General features: G+C 40.5%; 2 protein-coding genes across 2 annotated transcripts in view; one reads left to right on the forward strand and one right to left on the reverse strand.

Annotated features, from left to right (window-relative positions):
- Window positions 1-23,400, forward strand: part of LOC124995607 (NACHT, LRR and PYD domains-containing protein 12-like) — a 1,019,357-nt gene that overhangs the window by 296,580 nt on the left and 699,377 nt on the right. The gene's annotated exons all lie outside the window — the stretch shown is intronic.
- reck (reversion-inducing-cysteine-rich protein with kazal motifs) overlaps window positions 1-23,400 on the reverse strand; it is a 61,305-nt gene that overhangs the window by 17,286 nt on the left and 20,619 nt on the right. Inside the window, exons 3-14 of the mRNA XM_047568118.1 lie at window positions 17,147-17,221; window positions 14,358-14,394; window positions 13,232-13,317; window positions 13,085-13,132; window positions 12,110-12,143; window positions 11,262-11,459; window positions 8,837-9,101; window positions 8,497-8,670; window positions 4,795-5,007; window positions 3,535-3,671; window positions 1,946-2,089; window positions 1,154-1,342 (exon numbers count right to left, since the gene is read on the reverse strand). Coding sequence (XP_047424074.1) covers window positions 1,154-1,342; window positions 1,946-2,089; window positions 3,535-3,671; window positions 4,795-5,007; window positions 8,497-8,670; window positions 8,837-9,101; window positions 11,262-11,459; window positions 12,110-12,143; window positions 13,085-13,132; window positions 13,232-13,317; window positions 14,358-14,394; window positions 17,147-17,221 — 1,600 coding nt within the window. The remainder of the gene's footprint in view (window positions 1-1,153; window positions 1,343-1,945; window positions 2,090-3,534; window positions 3,672-4,794; window positions 5,008-8,496; window positions 8,671-8,836; window positions 9,102-11,261; window positions 11,460-12,109; window positions 12,144-13,084; window positions 13,133-13,231; window positions 13,318-14,357; window positions 14,395-17,146; window positions 17,222-23,400) is intronic.

Genomic DNA, 23,400 nt, shown 5'->3' on the forward strand with positions numbered 1-23,400 from the left:
TGGATCTCTACCTACTGCTGTTTCAGAACCAAGAACACTGACTTATTATAGCTACTGTCTCTAATAGGACTGGCTACCAACACTGGGTACTATAATGCTAACAGTGCTGATGCTAACTGTAGTAACCAGACTGATTTGGTGCCAGTGAGTTTTTAATTAGCTTAGCTTCCTTAGCTCTATTGCAGCGTCAGTTTTCCTTCAAAATGTCTAAGAAGAAAAGTTTGTCTGGACTTCAGCTCTAAAGATGCAACAAGAAGGAAACACCTGGAATTAGATTCAACATCTGACCACACATAGCATTTTATTAAAAGACTCGGTATGTAGACAGACCCCACAACACTGGTTCGTTATTTATTTTTTTATATTGGCTCATTCATTGGTCTTAGTTGTATTTACAGAGTTCATGCGCATTTGAAATTTAAAAAAATCCATATTTTTTCCAGACCATAATTACCCTAAATTAAGATTAAGAACTTTAATGTCATTGCAGTTACAACCAAATCATGTAAATAAATTATAGAGTTAATCATTTGTTTTCTTTAATCTGAATATATTTGCTGTGATGTCACCAAATCATTTCCAGAAGATTAAAGCTCGATAATGTAGCTCTTACAGATGTTTGCATGTTTTCATTCGAGATAAAACCTGAACCAGACCCAGACCTGGTCTCTAATGGATCTCTACCTACTGCTGTTTCAGAACCAAGGACTCTTTTTTTTGTGTGTGTGCATCATATCTTGTTCAGACTTATTATTTAATTATTGAACTCCGTCCTGACGTTGGTTATTTCAGAGACTCAGATTCTAACTCTAACGCTTCCATACGCATCGTGACCTCCGGTAATAAAGGAAATAAAGACACCAACATGATCCCGTCAGTGATTAACCACATTATTCAGCGGCAGAATCACAGTGGACTCACATCAAACACTTTCATTTCTCCACTGAGCATTTTTCTGTTATTTTTGTGCTGCGTGTTTGAAGGGAGTCGTGACCAGCTGCTCCGATTCCAAAACTCGCCCAAATGAAATTCTCCTCTCTGCAGGAATCCCACTCATTTCATGCAGGCAGAGCAGGAACGTGAATTGGTGGCAAAACTTTTTAATCAATGCTTTTTTTTTTTTTTTTTTTTTTTTTAAAAAAAGTGGCCTTACTCTTCCTCTGGCCTCCTATGACGCAGGGCTTGTTGGTGTCCACGCACGGCATCTCCAAGCAGTTCTCCAGACGCCCGCTGGCCCCACAGGTGCAAACCTCGTAGCAGCCGGCCGGGCCGTTACGAGTCGGGACCTGGATACGAGCGTCCAGCTGCACCAGAAACTCAGAGGCCTCGCCCAGTTTACAGCCTGGAAACACACATAAAACGCACTTCAGAGGCCGGAGGGGCTGGTGCAGAGACAACGTTTCTGCAGCTTTGAAAATTAAGACTTTTTAAGATCATTATAGGTGAAAGACGGCTCCTCCCCAACATCTTTCTTGATTTGCAAATCAGCTTAAACTGTCCAGCTCATCCCTGATGTAGAAATGATTATGGGTCCAATGTCTTTAGCATTTTAAAAGGACTTTGAATTATACTCACAATGGGTCAGTTCCTGCAAAAATAAGGAGGTCGAAAAGACTCTGGGTGGATGTGTGAAATGTAATTTGTACGTGTTTTCCCCCTTTCTTCCCTATCTTCTTTATTTATTAATTTTTGTTCTTCAGTTTTCTGAATTAAACGGCTTTGACACTCACTGAGTTTGAACACACAGCTCATTAATGAGGCTGAATTTTTTTAATACTGATTCACCTTCAGCGTGAACAGAGCCTCTTTGTGTCTCTTTTACCAGTCGGGTTCGTTTTCAATGACGGAGACTGAACCACGAGTCGTACGAATGTCTCCGGACCTCCCGAGCGAACCTCGCCCGTTCTGATGCAGCGACGCCAGACGTGCTCGTGTTTTACTTTACCTGGAACGCAGACGAACGGCTGACAGCTGAGCTCGTCCACGCAGCCTTTCCTGTTGACCTGGCAGAGATGGTTGCTGGGACAGGGGTTGGGGTTGCACGGGTGGATGACCTCCTCGATGATGCTGTTGCCGAGGGAACTGGGAACTGAGAGATTTTAAGAAGATTTTAAATCAGACGTGGTGGAACAGAGTGGAAAGAAACATTAAATCTGCATCAAGATCCAGTTTTGACCAAAATAAGTTCTTAAATTGTCTCAAAATCAGGAGCAGAAAAACTAGATCATGCATTTTTTAATTTGTAATTTATTGATATCAGGTTGGACAAACAAAACAACAAGTGTCATTAACCATCCAACAGCTTCACTGATGAATAAAGGAGCAGACGGGGGAGAGTCTGTGCATGTTTTAGTATTTTAGGTTTGCTTTTAAAACCTTAGATCATTTTTATATTATATATTATTTTACTCTGTGGCCTCAAAGGAAAAAGTTAATATTAGACTTAATTTGCTCTTTCTGATTTATTTTTCCATGTTTCAAAGGACGAAAAGGTAAATTCAATTGATTAATGGAAAGTTAATGTAAAATCATGTAAATGCTGCATCCAGAGTCGTATATTAGAGAGAGTCTGTCCAACTCTAATCATGGCGCCATGTTTGCTACATCAGAGGTTAGATTCTACAGTGTAACTCTATGGGGTTGAAATAAATGTCTTATTTCCACCATTAACGTTCCTATAAATGTTATTAATATGTAAAAGGCCCTCACTTAAATATCCCAGCGTCTACTTCCTTTAAATATCTTAAATGAGCTGTAAAATGCTTTGTAGCCCAATCACCTCATCAGTCATGGAGCTGTGTTTACCTTCTCCTCAGCCTCCGTGTTCATCCATCACCGTTAAAAGGTTCAAATTACTCAGAATAATTAGAAATACTATTAAACTAGTCTTACTGTTATTTAGTCTTAGCATTATAGCATTAGCATGCTAGCTATAATAATTTAATAGTAAATTCTAATAAATGTGTCTATCTACATGGACATAAATTACATGAACACATGGGTTTCACAGTATATATGACGCTAGCTGCTATTTTTCTGAGCCTTTAGTCTAGAAAACTAGCTAGCATAAGGCTAGCATAAGGCTAGGCTAACGTCAAACTTCATTCATGTGTAAAGTGGTGTTTTTGAGATCAAGGTTCACATTAATGATGGTGTGACTTTATTTTTCTATATAAAATCTTAACAAACGTCAAAGAGAGACATTGACATTTACCTCATCACATAATAGAGAGAAACCAGCTGACATCCAGTTCTTCCTTTTAATCTTCTGCTCCATAACTTTCTCTGTGTTTGTTCACTGGGGAAACGGTGGAGTTTCCTCTGTGTTTTCCTGATCCTGTGGCATATTTTAGCTTTTAATCCGACTTTATTCTCTGTTATTGCCACTTCTCTATCGGTGAACGTTGGTTAGACGTATCCAACATGGCGCCCATGAAACATGTGACCAGCTCAGAACCAATCAGACTCTCTCTAATAAACTCCACTGCCCTCTAGTGGCTCGTCTGTGTTTCCACCTATAGCTAAGACACTCACTGAGGTATCTGTGGAGAGGGATGCAGCGTTCAGGGTCGTCTATGGGCGACAGCAGCTCACAGATCCTCTCTGGTGTTTGTCCTTCGTGGAAACGTTTCCTGTCTCCGCACTGAGTCAAGATGTCCACACAGTCAGACCTGAGGACGGACACAGAGAGAACGTTAAAGGAAGAAGGACACAGCAAACATAGGGGTCGGCTCCTCAGCCTCCTGGTGGTGGAACGGTTACGTCCTCCTTTTTATTTATATATCACTGTATTTCTGTTTATTCTGTTGCACCGTGAATGAATCAAGAAAATAGAGAGTTTAATTCTGTGTGGACAGATTCATTCGTCTCCAGGGATTATCTGAGCGTTTGATACGTGGCGAGAAATTAGCAAACAACTAGAATAAAAGACATTTTGAAGACAAATATTCAGTATTTACTGAAAAGCACCAAACTGAAGATGAGCTACTATTTCAGAGCTGAGCTTCAGGAACAAACGTCACATTAAACAGGTGACAACAAAAGCATTTAACAGGTTATTATTAGTTTTATTTATTTTGATGTATTTTTTGATGATTTTATCCCTTTTTTAATTTTTTTTTTAACAGAATGAGCGCACAGACAATCTAAACTAAAACAGATTTCTTTATTTATTTCACACATTTCTAAGGTAGGATGTAACGTCTAAACACAAACTATTCAATGAATAGCTATTTAAAAAACATGCATATTTAGATATATAAAAACTACAAATGATATTTCCTCTTTAACTAATTAATCCCTTTTTATTTCGCTGACGTAGCGTAAAATGTGCAACTCATACGTCCTCTTCTTAAAAGTGCAACTGAAATTATATTTCATCTTAACAACAATAAAAAAAATGGATTTTTAAAAAAAACCTTCATCAAAATAACTAAATGCATGATAAAAAACAACAAACTCAGGCTGCATGTTCCTCGTCCTGTCTGATGACCTGACAGTGAATGAGCAAAACTACATTACGCCCTCTGCTGTTTAAAAAGTGCGTTGCAGCTAATTTTTTTTTCATCTCAGCTGATTTTAAATCATCTCACATTTGCCTCAGTTTTTAACCGTCTGAGATGATTTATGACATTTTTTAACGTTCAGGTGCTTTCGTTTTATTACTGTCTGAGAAAAAATAACAAAAGAGGACTGAACTGTGTTTCTCTGGACCTGCAGGTGTGGAATGACGATAAAGGTGAATCTGATCTAATCTAATCTAATGTAGAGGGTAAACGGTGGCAGTGAACCTACTTGCATATGAGGCTCCCTCTGGATTTGCTGTGGCAGGGTTTGATCTGCAGGGAACAGGCCACGGCCTTCCACATGTCCGGGAGACACTTCCTTATGTCCAGCACCGGGATGTTCATGAAGGGCATCTTGATGGTGCCGTTGGACCAGAGCTTGATGTCGTTCATGGCGCCCTGGTCCGACTGGACGTTGCAGCTGCGGAACAGCTCCGTCGGCCTGTGGACGGACGAGAGAATCCGGGTAAACGGACTGAACTAAAGCGCAGAGTGAAGGTTCAGGCAAATAAACATGAAGGAGTCCATCTGTGACCAGGACTAATCCTGTGGGGAAAACAAGAACGACACCGGATGAAATTAAACAAACAATTATTAAGGACGTGCCCAAAGTAAACTGAGCGTTGTTCATGAACATGTTGGAGCTCATTCATGGTCTTCGTCTCTTTTCAAAGACAAGACTCTGAAGTTTATCTGTCACAAAAGTCACTCGAAGTGGTTTTGTTCTCACGCAGTTAAAAAATAAGAAGTTGTTGGTCGAAGGACATGTCACATTTTCTGAATATTCATGAATTTTTTTTTGATTTTATGACTGAATCAGGTCCTGAGATCGGATCCTGAGCCGTGTCATCGCGTGGTCGCTGTCTGAACGGTGTCTGAACGGCGTCTGAACGCTGGCAGCTGCAGCCAGAACAGAGGGAGCCGAAGACGTGGTCCTGTTTTTCCTCCCTGGTGAATCAGGACGCGTCTTTGATGTCTAATTGGTGGGTCTGGTCTCCAGTGACTCAGATAATTGGTGGTTTAAGATGGAGAATGTTCCAGGGTGTGGTGGTGTTTTTTTTTTTGTTTTTTTCTTCATTGCATTTGATGAGCAGACGCTTTGTTTATCTTGAGTGTGTGGGTTTAAATGTGTAACACAGGAGCCTCCAAAAAAACACAACAACAACAACAAAAAACTAAATGTTGCGTCAGCTGATTCTGATTAACAGGAACCGGCTGAAGCTCTTTCATACGTTCACTAACAGAGTTTAATCAGAGCTGCAGCAGCACATAAGAATGAAAAGAAAGAAAACATCAAATAAAGTGTTTGGGAACTATAATAGATCCAAACCACATATAGAAGACAGAAAACTAAAATGAATTGCTTTTCTCCATCATATCACTGATTAATAAAGCTGTGTAGAGGTTTGGGAACATTTATAAATCAACTTTAGATCAGATAATTAAACTACAAAAAAGAGCCATACGGGTAATAAATAAAGTTATTTAGAGCCAACTAATAGATGAACATTTATTGAATGTGACACATTAAAATTCTTGGATAAGGTTCAATTAAAAACAGAGATAAAAGCCCTGAGACATGATTTAAGAGACATGATCTTTATTTTTGAAATGTGTAAAACAAGAACAAACGTGTTTCAGTTTTCAGCGTGAAGTTATCGAACGGACTCTGTGATAAACTGAAGTGATGTCATTTTCAGAAGAGATAAAAAGACGACTGGAGATTAGAAGAAACGTAACCTGGACGTCGTAGTAATTGATTTTGTTTGTTTTTTCTACATTTGAATAATAAATTTGAGTTTTCATGTTCAGTTCAGACTGATTATCCAGGACAGATACATACTTTAATACTTTAAATCCTTTCTGGTCAATAACTGAGACGTTTTACTGGATTGAAACAAGGAAAGTGGAAACAACGACCAAAATTTAAAATAAATAAACAAAATTAACTAGTTATTGTTATTATTTCATTTATCTGCTTTTACTGTCTGCAAACTTATGCAAAAAGATGAGATCGTGTTTGTCCAGGTCCAGTAGAAAATCTGAACAGCTACTGTCTCTAATGGATCTCTACCTACTGCTGTTTCAGAACCAAGAACATTAACTTGTAATTTATTAATTAATCTCCATCCTGACGTTGGTTATTTCAGAGAAATAAAGCTTCCAAACGCACCGTGACCTCTGGTAATAAAGGAAATAAAGTAATTACAACAATTATCACTATTATTACTATTATTATAATAAACTAACAATACTTGTTATTATTTTATTGTTCTATTTATAATTATTTTCTGATATAACGCAGTAAACTAGGCTAAATAATGGGCTGTAAATATGTTACCTGTACGTCTTTTTACTTTTTGATGTTCTGCAGGTTGTTCTGTGTTTGTGGGTTCTTTTCTCTTATTTGTGTGAAGGGTGTGTGTGTGTTTATGTATGAATACATATACATATATATAGATATATGTTTAAAGCTCCAATAAATAAACCTTATGACTGTATCTATGATTGACAGACTTTACTCTGCTGCCTCTGACTGAATCTTAGTTTCTATTTAAAATGTGACTCTGCCTTTTGAAGGCTTTGCCGTGTTGACTCTGGATGTGGATGTGGATGTGGATGTGGATGTGCGTGTGCGCCAGCGTGACCTCCCTTTGAAGCAGCTCCACTTCTCTGGACATTATAGAAAACACGCTGTGACACTGCAAAGTCCAGGGTCACACAGAGTTTAATGTGAATGTGTCCTTTGTGTTCGCTCTGCGTCGCCGTGTGAAGCCTTCAAACAGAATTACAGTTAAAGTATTTCAGATCAATAAACCGGAGATAAACCAAATGGAGCCTCTCTGCGGTTTTGTTTCCACCTGTAACTGTTGCTGGAGCATAATAAGTGTAAAAGAGACAGAGTTTCAGTTTAAGGTTCATGGTTTGGTCTCTGCAAGGCTGAAACTAGTTTAACTAATAAATGATTGAAGGCTGCTGAACGTCCATCGATGCCGGATCCTTGAAGCAAATGAAATGAAAGTTTGAAGATGAATAATTTAAAGTTATTCTTGGAATTAAAGTTTTAAATTCTACATTAGTTTAAGCAACAGTTGAAACTCCACTGGTCATGAATTTGTATTTAAACTCAAATCATCATGACGCATGGAGCAGTGGTTGGAGCTTTAAATACTTGCTCTAATGGCTTGAAGCCATGAACATGGGGGGATTTGAACCATTCGATATGTAGCAACACCAGGATGATTTGTAGACTGGACGTAACAAACTCCTGTTCCATCAAGATACAGGAGACATCTGTGTGTGTGCACAGGTTATTGACGATATTTCAATTTGTGTTTTCTTTTTGTTTTGTTTTTTTTTTTGTTTGTTTTTTTCGAAACATTTGTGATGTCATCACAAACATTAGAATATCAAGGGTTAAAGGTCAGAAATTAATCAAGCTTTGGCTATTTATGATTAAGACTGAAGTGGATTAAAAGATTTATACAAAAAAAAAATAGAAAAAAATATCAACATGTGGTACGTTTAGAGCAGTTTGTCCCTTAATGGTAAAAAAGTTATTAAATAAGTTATCAAAAACAATACAGTCAATGCTGCAGCCTGTAGGATTTATATGAGATTTATACGAGATTTATATGAGATTTGTATGAGAACACGTGTCAGAGAACAACCTTCTGGCTTTAAGAAGAAGAACTACACTCTTTAAACTGTGTAGTTCTGCATAAATAAATAAATCCTTGTACCAAATAATCCTGAACCAAATAAACTCAATCTAGTTCAATGCATCCTTGGATTTGCAGAGTGTATTGCTGCTTTGTTTTCTGTAACAACAGTTACACATTTGTGTGAGGATACACCTTGTTGTTCACGTGGTGAGGCAGATAAACTCCATCTCTGGAGGAGCAGGTGTGGCCAGCAGCAGGAGTCTGACCTGTTGTTGAAGTTGGTGCAGTAGCTGAGGTCCTTGCAGCCGAGCTGGCAGGGCTCCCGGACGTCGGCCAGGCAGTTGATGAGCTCCGTCTCCACCAGGTTGTACTCGCAGCGCTGGTCGAAGTCCTGCCACGTCTGGCTGCCCCAGTTGGTGCTGATCTCCTGACACATGTCCCTGTCACAGCAGAGCACAGATGTGGGTTACACCAGCAAAAATAAGAATCACACCTCTCCTAAAAGAGGAGTAAAGGATCAGCAGCTGTGTTTCCAGGACAGTTTTTACAGAATAAAAAGAGATATTTCTGAAATGCCGATGACGTCCATGTGCTCTAGGGTTGTACCTGCAGAGAGAGGTATTGGCTTTGGAGCAACAGTGCAGCTTGGCACAGTCCATCTTGGCGGGGTGGGGGACCTCCTCCTCAGGGGGGGGTGGAGGGTTGGCGCTGCCCAGGAAGCACTGCCACATGGGCTCCTGAGGGAGGGGCTGGGAGTCGCACTCGGTGATCAGACCCTCCATGATCTCGTGCTCCGTTCGCATGGTGCTGAGGATTTTCCGACAGGCCACCTGGCAGTGGGTGGCCTCGGCCCGATCGCAGCAGTGCATACCTGCAAAGAGGCGGAGAAACCTCGCACATCAGGACCAACATGGCTACAGACAGAGTTACACCCTGTTCAGACACGAGAGAAAATGACATAAAGCTATAAATAAGTGAATGATGTTGGTTCTGAAACAGCAGGAGGTTAGAGTTAGGGTTGAGATCAGATCTGAAGAGCTGGATGGAGACACATGTTATGAACACAGGTGATAAAAACTGGATTTAGTTTACAAGTGTCCAGCTTTTGTTACCCTAACCTACTGCTGTTTCAGAACCAACATCATTAACTTTGTTTTAGTCATTTTCTCTCTTTTGGGAGATGGATTCCACTGAAAATAACAGCAGAATGGAAGAAAACGGGGCAGATATAAAACACACTGCGTTCAAGTGGCACAACCGCTGTGACCTGTTTGTTAGAACCTCAAACACTTTTTCAAAACTGTTAATGCACATCACACCTGAAACACACAATTCCCCAAACAGTTCATTTCAAGCTCAGAATCACGCAGTGTAACTAAACACAGACACACACTTCCAACATACAATAATACACTAACACAGTTCACCAAATCTACCAAATCACTGACACACGCTGTCTTCCAACAAAAACATTTAGTCAGTCACAGCACAGTGTCACAAAAAACACTGACAACTGATGGAAAAACACAAACTGAATCACTTCGCATGTGTCAAATCTACTTTTTCTTCCTTTTTCTTTTACAATCAGCAGATCATTGTATTGATCATACATATAAATTAATGTTTGTGATGATGTTCTTCATTTTTTATTTGTTGGGCATAATTTTTGTTCCTTTTTTTCGTACAACACTCAGTACAACACTTGTTTTTTGCAAGTCCTCCTTCTTGTCCCTTGTCTTATCTTTTGTTCCACCTACAGTAAATATAGGTGATGTGACTGAAAAAAGCCCAGCCCCTGAGCTGGGTGAGACCGGAATCAGCTGTGATCAATGTTATCTTCCATCCATTAGTTTTAAACACGAGCTTTTCTGTTTTGGCACAAAAGCAATTGAAAATTCACCGGTTAACATCTAAACTGTTTTGGTCTCGATTGACCTTGTGTGTAAAATGAGTTAAAACTAATTTTTAAACGTGTAAAATGTGTGTATTTTGTGTCAAAAAAGAAGAATTGTGATACTTGTGTGGCCCACACAGGGTGATGTTGTGGTAACTGTGTGAAGAGTTTTGAAAAAGCGTTAAAAGTATTGAACAATGGGTCATAGCGGTTGTAAAAAACTGTAATGTGAGGTCTGAACGGGGCTACAGTTGGTGAAGGAGAACTATTTTCAATCAGCACATTAAAAAATAAAAAAAATAAACTAATTATTGCCTGAATCCGACTCTAACTGAAAAACTTAAGTTCATATAAATACTTTACTCCGACTAAAATCCGTCTAAAGTGTTCTCCTAATCCAACTAAGACACCCAGATAAATATGCGCCTCAACAATGAACAAAAACATCCAGGAAAGTCAGTCACAGAAGAAGAACGTAAACAGAGCCGGTTAAAGAAAAACCACCTGAGGAGCAACGTGGCAGAAGCTCTAAGAAACGTTTATGGAAAGATGACGGTTACGTGCGTGATTAAAAAAGCTGAACTATTATCCATCTTGTTGTTGTTTGAAATGAACAACTCTTGTTTATTATATGACGTATTAGGTCAACTGGAAAAGGGGCCGTATTAACCCGCTGACAAGACGCATATCGCCACCTAGTGTGGAGGAGGAGGAGGAGGAGGAGGACGTGTTCCTGTCAGTTCTTCCATTTTGTTCACTGCATGTAAACCAAGGGGCAACCTCCAGGTCTGAGAGATGAAGTGCAAAAAACTACAGTTCATCAAGTGGCCACTAGAGGCTCCAAAAGGCAGCAAATCGCCAAAGACCCCCCATGTTAAAAAGCCCAACTTTACAGCATTATTAAACGTGTTTACAGCCTGGTACAAAAAATGAATGACTAAGGGCGTTCCCGCTTTGAGGGACAGGTGGCAGCCTGAGCTAACAGGTAGCAGAGAGTTCAGAGTCCAACGAGTGACGTCACGATGGGTTTGTCCATAGTATAAACAGAGTCAATGATGTAAATCTCTTTCAGAAAGTCAAATTTTAGCCAAAGCTCAATGAAACTCAATGAAAGGACGGAGGTGGAGGTGGACTTACTGTCTCTGGGGTTGGGCTTGGGGTAAGACTTGGTGAAGTTGCTGACGCAGCTGAGCAGCTGAGTGCTGTGACTTTGGCAGTAATCCTTGACGGCGTTGATCTGGGACACAGTGGGGGTCGAGTCGGTCCTGAAGATGGCCTGGCAGAACTCCCTGCAGTTGGTGTGACGTCCTGCATAGCTGCAGCATGTGGAGCCCACTGGGGGAACAAGCACAGGTGTGGAGGTGAAGTTACTCGTTGGTCTTAGGGTCACATAAGAGGAGACACGAGGTCTCGGCGTTTGGCGCCATAGAAAGAGACCAGTTGTTACGGGAATTTGGTTCAGTTATGGGTGAACCGTTATGGTCATCTCCATGAACACTTGTGCCTAGTGGTCATGTGTATTCTTAACTTTGGGAAGCAGCCACTCACATGACAAACTCTTGTCTTTGTAAACACACTAAGAGACGAATGTGTCTCCATTGGAGGTACAGTAGTCTAGCTATTGCAATGACAATATACTCTGATACTTTAACTCTTTCAGTATTGTGTGATTGTTATGTGTCCAGAGTGACACCTATCGGACAATTTCCATCACACAGCTTAAACACAAGGAGGATTATGGGAATAAATGGTAATAAACTATAGAGAGTTTGGTGTCAGACGACTATGTAATGATTGTGCTCAGTGGCCTTGTGTTGCTTTGCTCATTAGCTGGTGTAAACACTCCTACAAATGCATTATTATGGCTATTATGTGTGACACGGAGGAAGAAAGAAAGATAACAAACAATCCCATTTATTGGTCCTAGGGCAGATCAGAGAGCTCAGTGTTTGGATGCTTCACTCATCATCTTGTGCGTGACTTACTTTCATTTTTGGTGATGCAGCTGTAGAGGGCGTTCTAAAACGAGAAGAGGAAAAAAATAAACGCTGAAAAGTGTCTTGTAGATACTACACATTGTCCTTTGAACCTTTCTGTGAAATTTCGACTTAAGATTCAGCCGCCTTTGTTGAAAGTGAAGCAGGAAGAGGAAACAGATGAACCCGACTGGCAAAGAAGACACAGCGCCGACTAGTGTTTGGCTGCAGTTGCGACAGAGCTGAGAATGATCGGCGTTGGGAAAACAAGATGGCCGCCTCCATGAAAAGCTCTGTCCTTGTCCCAATATAACTTGGAGAAACCTTGGTGTCTTCAATATTTAAATGCAACGTGAAATTAAAGTTATATTAACAAAAACTTGTTTTCTTTTGTGTTACTTCCGATCTTGGCAGAGGGGAGAGACGTTGGTTGAAGCGTAGTCACATGTCCCATCATTTCTTACCTACTGCTGTTGGCTAGGCTAGTTAGCTGGTGCTTTCCAGTGTTTTACTTGTATGGCTAGGCTAGTTAGCTGGTGTCTGTTAGTGTTTCATTTCTGGTCGTAGCAGAAGGGAGAGATGTTTGGTTGAAGTGTAGTTGCATGACCCATAACCTCTATTACATACTGCTGGTTCACTGCTGGTCTGCAGGTTGGTTTTTCAGATGGTCTCGGCTTCTAAATGAGTTTTGCCTCAGATCAATGCAACGAAAACTAACCAGAAGAGCTAATCAACCGAATACTACAGGAGCTTCTAATTAGTGTTTACACATGGGGCGGCCATCTTGGTAACTCAACTCGTACGCACGTTTCTGAGTAGTTCCAGTTGAAAATTCCAACTCAGAAATTCCGTCTTCCGAGTACAAATCAAACGCACCAAAATGATTCACACTGGCGTAGGCGACCAGACGAATCATAGACATTAGAGACATAACCACTTTTATAAATGATCACCAGGAAAGGAAAAGGAAACGACTGCACTTACCTCTGTGGCTTTTTTGCATAGTTTTGTTATGTCATTTTTAGATGATGCCTGCAAGAGAGAAGAAATGAAATCAAATCAGAAAAGAAAAGAAGACGGTGAATGTGGGCCGACAGTAAAGGTAAAGGACTGGTTCTCAACATAACTCACCTGTTTGCACACCCTGCGACACTCGGTTGAGATGGCCAGCTCGCAGCAGCCAAGCCCCACCCAGCCGTCTGACTTCCTGGATACTCCTGGAGTCACATCAAACGCCACTGAATCAACAACATGTTCTTCTTCTCACTGTCACCAGGGGGCTTGTGTAGAGTCATTTATTTATTGGGCCGATATCGGACTAAAACGCTGGATATATTAGGTTTACAACACTCCTAACTGTTTGGCTAATTAGGCTATGCCGCGGTTCAAAGAGCGTTCTGAAAGCGTGGTGGAAACCTACTGGTCGGGGAATTAAGGAAATCAATAATTGAAGCTGCGCTGTAGCGGAGACGCTCTTACACCAACAGAGTAAATCCTTACAAGCTGCTGGAATGCAGGGAACATCAGAGAAGCGATGATATCTCTGAGTCTGAGAGGATCTGAGGGAGGCTGTCTGGACGCCAGTGTTCAGCGGGTAGAAAAAGGTATGAATAACAATGCCTCGCAATCTGGAGGCCATTAGCTCTTCTGACAGGTAGATTTGTTCCGAGAACAGGCGGCAGGCTTGGGCTCTTTGATCCACTGCCGGATTCCTGCTCTGCTGTGATCTGGTCAGGGCCAGTTCTCCTCCCAGCTATAACACTTAGATTAGACACAGCCTGAAAAGTCATGTTTCACGTCATATTTAAGAGCCAGCGCGTCCTGTCAGATTTTGGAAGAGAACTCGGTGAGGAATGCCTTTGAATTCCCAGAGGTTTCTACATGAAGTCACCAACGTCCACCAGTCTGTGTCCACGTCTTATTAAATGAGTAAATCAGTTCAACTCACAACTAAAACATGTAACTTAAAACAGCAGGGAAGAACACGCACATACATGCAGGGCAGCTTTGTTTGCAGAATTTATCTACATTTCTACATAAAAACGACTCAAACAAGTCCTGAAAGTCAGCAAAAAGAACCCATCTATCTATCTATCTATCTATCTATCTATCTATCTATCTATCTATCCATCTATCCATCTATCCATCTATCCATTATCTAGTGGCCATATATGAACTTTCAATGGAAGGCCGCCATTGAGACGTGACGAAGTTAAAGATATTAAAATCCATCAGGCTCTAAGTGCTACTGCCTTACCTGGAAGTGTAGAGTTGATGCACGTCCAAAGTTCATTCTGAAAAACAATGAAAGTGTGAAAGATTATTAAAATATTATAATCTATAAATGGTTAAAAAAAAAAAAAAAGATGCCTAATCATCATGGAACAATATCCAGTGGATTCTAGGATTGCTGCTTAAGTAAACCAAACCTTTTCTGACGTTAACGTGTTTGAACAAGTCATGATGCACACACACAAAAAACACCTCTGTTCATGAATGAATGAATGAATGAATTAATTTATTTTTTGTCTGAAAAGGAGCAGGTAGTTAGTAAAGTACGTAAAACGTATCTACCCCTTTCTCACTTATTTATAAATAAAGATTAACACAGCTCTGTTCATGGTTCTGAAACAGAAGTAAGACACATTTTAATACCAGGGGTGAACACAGACACTGAAAGTTGGACACACGTTATAATTGTGGGACTTTATGAGTTTAACATAGTCAATCAACATGGCCGCCTATAACCAATCACCACACGGCATTTTTACAGAAGGATTCTTCCAAATATATAAAATTGAGTAAATTCAAATTGAAAGTTCTTTATAAATATATTGTAGTGATATTGTCTGAACTTAACAAAAAGGACACAATCAGAACAGATTTTTGAATATTTTTATTATTGTTCAGTTAATTAGAAGGTGGTTGTTATTAAATTTGGACGGTTATTTAGTTATTTAGTTACATTTTAGTGATATCTAGTCATTTTTTTTTTTTTATTTTATTAATAAGTGATTCTTTCCATAATAGATTAAGGATTTTGTAAAGACCTGTATGTTTAGGGTTTGGACCAGACTAAATCCAGTCAGTCTGTTAAATAAAGCACTAAAGAACAGAGTGGAGGAGCTGAGTGAAGCTTACAGATAGCAGCGATTACTTCCCACAGATAATAAACATGAATCGGATGAAATTCCCTTTGCGGTCGGGGTAAGAGATGTGGCAAGATTAAAACATCACAAACAAGTCGGCCTTTCTCCTCTGCCTATAGTTACACAACAGAGACACACACTCTGTAGCAGAGAAGGAGGTGGAAAGAGACGTGAGGCAGCGAGAGATGAATCCTCCTCCCATGCTCCTGTGTTATTACAGGACGGTGAGTAGTGTAAATCTAACGCGTCACTGTTAACACTACCCCTGTGTCTGTTGGCCCGGGAACAAAGGTTCCCGTCAGCGGCCGTCAGCATCATTTACGAGGCAGGCCGGGGAGTAACAGCGACTTTCCTTAAAGCATAAACATGATTTGTGATATGGCCGGGGCCAAGGAGGATAGAACATGACAAGGAGAAGAATTATGCAGCAGCTGAGAACGTCCAAAGAACGAATCCCGGCCTCCCCAGCGAGTCTGCCAATGCTCACTCGGGTTTGAATTGAAATTTGAGCCGATATAGTGTCTTCATCTTCTGGGATGCTTATCATTGCACACTACATCATTTATAATTACAAGAATACATTCTGGTGGACAATTATTTTATTCATTTTATTTTTTTAAACCAGGTTAGTTCTACTGAAATCAGGGTTCTCTTTTACAAAGGAGACCTGTTGTCTATAAGCTGCAGGAGGAACACGTTTGAATCAGTCACAGTGTATGAGATTATTATATGGAGATATAACACACTAGTTAATACGCTGCAACCTAAAGCCACGTCACATCATTCCAAGGGTCAGGATGTAAAGACGTTTGGATACGACACGACTGCTCTATAATCCTCCAGCAACCTCCATGTTAAGTTCACCCACTGTCAGATTTTGCCTTAAGTTCACTAGTTAACTGGCTTTTGTCACGATTAAAGCATAAAAACCTGAACAGCACTGAAATCCAATATCAGGTTTTATTGAGTTTGTTTTAACTTTGTCTTTAATCTGCTGGTTTGGTTCAGTGTCCCTGTACAAGAACAGGATCCAGGGTATCACAAAAGTGTGCACAAAGATTAAAGGGACTTCTCTTGATTATAGTAAAGGCGAATGTTGGCAGCCGCCACCCACCCCTTATTCAGAGGGTTTTTATTACTTCCTACACTCTGTCTATAACCAAACGTCTTAAAAACTCTTCTTTTTTGTTCCGATGGTGATTGCATTATTGAACTCTTACGATTCTTGATTTTAATTTACTCCCTAATCAACTATTTATTTAAGGTTTTATCTGTATTACACTTAATCAAAGAGCAACAGCAAATTGAACTGTATAGAAAACAGTGTTGGGTGGAGTGGCTCTGTTCTTGGTTCTGAAACAGCAGTAGTGTATTTAGTTGTACACACAGTGAACAACAACTTCCAATGAAATGACACTCGAGTCAAAGCAGTGGCCTGATGCATCGGGGGCTCGGACAATGACTAGACAAGCGCAAACCGGCCTCGCTGCCTTTTCATTAGCTGGCGAGAGGGTGTGTGCGCTCCAGCCAGGTGCTGCTCTGCTCTGGTAACCACAGCCACCAACTCACTTCCTGGGTGTGCGTCTAATGAGAGAGTTCACACTAGTTCTGACTTCCACCATCACCACCACCACGACACACCAGGACGTTTGATTTCATCAGAGCTGCACCGGGACGTAAATACTGTTTTCTTTTAGGCCGTGGCACCAGTTAAATGACGTTAATTGACGACTAAGGTTTAGACGTTTCTTTATTACAATAACTCAGCTTATAAATGAAGATTCAATGACACCTGAACATATAATCAGTTATTCAGCGCACCTAATTCAAATGTTAAATGCATCTTTATTTACACCCTTAATGATTTAATACAGGAAAGTAAAGGAACGGGGCTCACCATAGCCTCTGGACAGTAACTGGGTAACCTCTGGAGGAGATGCTTCAGACGTGACTCACTCTTTATTGTGGCAAGCTGTGGGACAAAAACACAAACCCAGGGTGAATACAACACATTTTATTTATGTGCAAAAAGTGATTTGGATTCCAGTTAGTGCTCCTATAAACCAGCTCTGATCACAACTGATGCATTTTAGAGATCTGGTCTGAGTCCACATGTGGAGGAGGTCTGGGACTCATGTGACCTCATTCCTTTGGTTGGTGTGAACACACAACGAGTCCCGGCTCCTATTAAAGACCAACTACTCAACAGAAGAGGAGTTTAACTCTCTCTCCATTCATTCAATCACTGGTAGAAATGATCACCAGAATAAGTGACGTCTGTTCATTAGTGATGAGCCTCTGAAAAGATTCTGGAGCTGAGAACCAAACTAAACAGAATTAGTGTTGTGATCATGCTGATGTAGAAGGAGCTGTGTGGAGTTCAGTTACATATCTCCTCAATAGTCACTAGTGTCTTTATTTCCTTTATTACCAGAGGTTACTGGGCGTATGGAAGCTTCCAGGGTTGGAGTTAGAAAAGAGTTTAGTGCAGGTCTCTGAAATAACCAACGTCAGGACGGAGATTAATAAATAAATGAGTTTAAAAGAACTGCACTGTTGGAAACGTTCTGGGAAGAAGTGTTTGAAAGACTTAATTTGGTGGAGATATAACAACTGTGGCTCTATGAGGTCTATTACCAGAAGAATATCTTTAAAATATCTTTTATAGATTCTACTAGCAACAGCAATTAAATGTATTACAGTAATGTGGCTGAAGCCAAATATGTGGACTGGAAAAATAATGGAAACATATCAAATGGAACAAATAAAGTCGCTGAGACTCCAAAAAGATATAAACTCAACCACTAGAAGGTGGAGCCTGCCATGGTTATACTGTTATATTGAGGAACTCATGCAATATGAATCCATTCTATTATTTAATCTGATATTCATTTATTTCTATTCCATTTCTAATCTTTTAGTTTTATTGTCTTTCTGCCATCATAGTCTCCGTCTCCTTTGTTGTGTCATGGCCGCCATCATGTCTCTATAAGCACTAAATTATGTTGAAAAACTTGAAAAACAGCTGATTTGTTGAATATGATTCTGTTTATATGATTTCAAAGTGAAACTGAAATAAAAAATTAGGTTATTTATATGCGGAGAAACGATCTGAATGGAGACACATGTTAATACCAGATGTGAACACAGACACTAAGGCTGAACCCTCACCCAAGAAATAACCAACATAACAAGATTTTCAGAACATGAGCATTAACTTCTGCTTTAAATAAGAAAATGAGACTTAGAAAGTATCTCCTAAGATTTTAGTAATCAGAGTTGTTTGTTTCCCATATGAACAACATCAATTTCAATTATCCAAAAGACTCATTTGTCCTCAAGATGACGACATAATTTAAAATGAGAATCAAAAGTGGGAGAATCAATCCCAGAATCAGTGGAAGGGTTCAGTTGCTGAGTTATTGGTGCTGATCATGTTCACAAGGCGCCGTATATTATGATCCCTCTGATCAATGGGACAGTAAGAATGTCCTCTTTGCACCTTTAGCCTCATGATGTTTTCCCACAAACACAAAAATGTGAAAGCGATGGGAAAGCGATGGCTAATGTACTCAGCCCCGACATTTCTCACCCAGACATCGACAAGACTCAACTCAACTCAAGCTTTATTTATAAGGCACCTTTGAGACGACGGTAGTGGATCAAGATGCTGTACAGCTGAGGGCACAGGATATATACAAAGAGAAGTAAAAAGATAAATAGCTTACGATAAAAACAAGTAAACAATAAAAACTACAATACTTAAAACTACTGCGCGCTCATTGAGGAAGTGTCATCAAAGAAGAAGTGGGTTTTTAGGGAGGATTTCAAAGTCTCTAGGGACGTAGAGGTTCTAACTGAGGGAGGCCCTGTCACCCCTAGACTTCAGTCTAGTTTTGGGAATCTGCAACCCCAGGTAAGGTTCTGGTAAGGGTTAGGACCTTAAGGCTCTGGTTAGAGTTAGGACCTTAAGGCTCTGGTAAGGGTTAGGACCTTAAGGCTCTGGTTAAGTTAAGGGTTAGGACCTTAAGGCTCTAGTAAAGTTAAGGGTTAGGACCTTAAGGCTCTGGTTAGAGTTAGGACCTTAAGCTTCTGGTTAGAGTTAGGACCTTAAGGCTCTGGTTAGAGTTAGGACCTTAAGGCTCTGGTTAGAGTTAGGACATTAAGCTTCTGGTTAGAGTTAGGACCTTAAGGCTCTAGTAAAGTTAAGGGTTAGGACCTTAAGGCTCTGGTTAGAGTTAGGACCTTAAGCTTCTGGTTAGAGTTAGGACCTTAAGGCTCTGGTAAGGGTTAGGACCTTAAGGCTCTGGTTAGAGTTAGGACCTTAAGGCTCTGGTTAGGGTTAGGACCTTAAGGCTCTGGTTAAGGTTAGGACCTTAAGGCTCTGGTAAAGTTAAGGGTTAGGACCTTAAGGCTCTGGTTAGAGTTAGGACCTTAAGGTTCTGGTTAGAGTTAGGACCTTAAGGCTCTGGTTAGAGTTAGGACCTTAAGCTTCTGGTAAGAGTTAGGACCTTAAGGTTCTGGTTAGAGTTAGGACCTTAAGGCTCTGGTTAGAGTTAGGACCTTAAGCTTCTGGTAAGAGTTAGGACCTTAAGGCTCCGGTTAGAGTTAGGACCTTGAGGCTCCGGTTAGAGTTAGGACCTTAAGGCTCCGGTTAGAGTTAGGACCTTAAGGCTCCGGTTAGAGTTAGGACCTTAAGGTTCTGGTTAGAGTTAGGACCTTAAGGCTCTGGTTAGAGTTAGGACCTTAAGCTTCTGGTAAGAGTTAGGACCTTAAGGCTCTGGTTAGAGTTAGGACCTTGAGGCTCTGGTTAGAGTTAGGACCTTAAGGCTCCGGTTAGAGTTAGGACCTTAAGGCTCCGGTTAGAGTTAGGACCTTAAGGCTCCGGTTAGAGTTAGGACCTTAAGGCTCCGGTTAGAGTTAGGACCTTAAGGTTCTGGTTAGAGTTAGGACCTTAAGGTTCTGGTTAGGGTTAGGACCTTAAGACTCTAGTTAGAGTTAGGACCTTAAGACTCTAGTTAGAGTTAGGACCTTAAGGCTCTGGTTAAGGTTAGGACCTTGAGGCTCTGGTAAGGGTTAGGACCTTGAGGCTCTGGTAAGGGTTAGGACCTTAAGGCTCTGGTTAGAGTTAGGACCTTAAGGCTCTGGTTAGGGTTAGGACCTTAAGGCTCTGGTTAGGGTTAAGACCTTAAGGTTCTGGTTAGGGTTAGGACCTTAAGGCTCTGGTTAGAGTTAGGACCTTAATGCTCTAGTTGGGCTTAGTGCAGGGGTCTGCAACCCGCAGCTCTGGGTATATGAGTATTTAATTAAAACATATTTTATTTTAGTAATTCTAAACTGACCTTTCACAAAAGCTCCGTCCTCTTAGTTGCTGTTGCCCCGTCAGGGAGACATTTATGTGAACATGAAGAAATATATTTTTTTGTTGTTGCATAAACAGGATAATTGAAGTTTGACTTTTTTTTCACAAATACATGAAAGACTCAAACAGACATTAAGTCTTTTATTAGTAAGTAGAATTCAACCCAATGTCTGTTTTTCAGAGTTCAAAATGTTGTATACAGAAATGTAATTTTTGTTTTCTCTGTAGCAGTTCATTGATTTCATAAATGCAACACACTGTTCTATACTATATGCATAAAGCTAAAAAAAAAATGTTATCTTCATTTTAAACGTCAAAAGGGGTTTGTGGCTCTCGGTGTTTTCTTTTCTGAGAGAAACGGGTTTAAATGGCTCTTTGAGTGATGAAGGGTTAGGACCTTAAAGCTCTGGTGAGGGTTAGGGTTAGGACTTTAAGACTCTGGTTGGGGTGTGTCAGACAGATATAGAGGGGCAAGACCATTGAGGGCTTTAAAAACAATTAAAAGCAGCTTAAAATCAATACCAGTGAAGCTAAAACTAGCGCAATGTGGTCTTCCTCTTTGCTGGCAGTTAAAAAAGGACTGATCCAAGCCAATGTACAGGGAGTTGCAATAATATAATCTAGACGTAACAAAAGCATCTTGGAGATCTTAGAGAAGTAGGACTTGGCTAAAAGACGGAGTTGGAAGAAGCTGGTTTTCACAACAGCACTGATCTGCTTATCAAATTTAAAATGTCTATCAAAAATGACACCGTGTTCCTAACACAAGGCTGAACGCTGGGACTCGGAAGACGTCCAACATCTGTGGATACACTGAGTCAGCTTTGTGTGAACATACGAGACAAGAGCCTGGGAGAATGCAGCCGCTGCCAGCAGTCTCTGGCTAAAGTGTGAAGTCATGAAACCAAGTGAGTGAGATTTACAGCTTCACACTTTGAGGCCGCGGGGAGGACTCATTGTTTCTGCGGATCTTCATCATCCGCAGCTATTAGACTCTTACAGTAATTCAAAGCACTTTCCGGGGAAATTAATGGACAAAGAATACCAGAGATGCTTGATGGTTTGCAAACCACGTGGTCATCGCGTTCATCTCTTCCGAGAAACGTGGAAACAAACTTGTTTGTGAGAAAGTAAAAACCATAAGATACCATAGGAAGAGCCGATGCTTGAGAGATGGAAGAGAGATTATTGAGGAATGGCAGAGGTTTGCTCTCAGCTGGCTGCCCTCCAGTCTGCATGTGGTCTAGGCCACAGAAAGTCCAACTGTGAGGGACAGGAAGTGGAAGGGTGGGACGTAGGGCGGATAAACTGCATGAGGTCATGCACAGGTGCTTTTAAAATGGACGTGAAATAAACAGAACAAACACCAGCATTCGATATGCTTACATATTTTAAACATAATACCCAAATAAAACTTTTTTCAATGCATCTCTGATCAGTTTCAGGGCGAACTCTTCACCATCTTTATTATACGTCACTCCCTTCGTCATCGGATGTGATGAAGAAGACGCAGTTCAGGAGAAAATCTGTCAGAGGACGAGGCAGGAAGGAGATTCTTCTATCAACTAACCCAACGGAGTTTGAGCCACTGACATGAAGGAGGGTTGAGAGGAGGATGAAGGAGGTTCAGATTAGGCTGTTCTTTCATCAGCTGATCAGAAGTTTAAGACCATAGCTTAAAAAAGCAAAAAAACTCCATTACTAACCCTCAACAGGAGATGAATCTTCTCCCAGTCTTTAACTCGATAAAACTCACGGGAACATCCAGGACCAATGGCCCATGTCTCTTTTAACTGGTTTTGTAACTGGCTCCTCTTTCTCTGACGTATCCATCGTACATGTAGCTGGACAAACAGAAACAACCACTCCAATGACGTCACGTCCAGAGACTCAACAGTGACAGAGCCGCCCTGAGTTTTAACAGAGAAACTGTTCAAAGTCTTAGTGTTAAAACCTAAATTTTTTAGTTTTTAGTGTGAGAGACGTTGACTGTGTTACAGCAGCAAAGTAACAAAGAAACTGTGAGATCCCTCATCGACCTAGTGCCCTGCTTTTCTGTGAGAGCTTCTAAATGATTGCATACAAAACGTACTGACATTACAGTGCATTTAGACTCCACCTGAAGGACCAAACATGTGAACATTATTAGCTGCCTTACAGCTGCACGTTGTTTCTGTCGTCATCTATTGTTCCGGTTGTTGTATTTGTTTTAGCTTTGAGCTAGGCTAATGGCCAATGCCTGTTTTTTTTTTTAGTAATGATTGACTCTTTTTGCTTTGCAATTCTAACAACTTTGAGGTTTTTTTTTTTCCACAGATATGGTAATGATTCTTAAAACATCTCACAAAAAGGACTACAGCTGAAAATTAGCCAGCTGGCTAACACTGGCACATTTACTATGAAGTTGATCAATGTGCATTGTCCTTTTTAAATAAATAAAAAGATTTTAAAATAAAATGGACAGAGACATTGGTGCTGTGGTGATTTAAAAAGCTATGGATGTGATATTAAACGTTATCGTGATAGCAGGTCAGGAGCCGAAGTAAAATTAGACCAAACAAGGATTTAGAGAAGCCAAGAAGATTTTTAGCATCGTTGTTCTGCTCCACTAATTGATTCTTTGAACGCCTCTTCACACACACACACACACATATATATATATAATCACTGCTCATTTACTGGGTGTAACCAGGCACAAGGCAGCTTCCATTAGAGTGAAACTGGTTCCTGGTGATTACAAAGTGTGTCTGACACCCTCCTCCTAAACCAAAAAAACACCCACGCACTCA

This window comes from Mugil cephalus, chromosome 18, assembly GCF_022458985.1.
Source record: "Mugil cephalus isolate CIBA_MC_2020 chromosome 18, CIBA_Mcephalus_1.1, whole genome shotgun sequence".
In the NCBI taxonomy this organism is placed as follows: domain Eukaryota; kingdom Metazoa; phylum Chordata; class Actinopteri; order Mugiliformes; family Mugilidae; genus Mugil; species Mugil cephalus.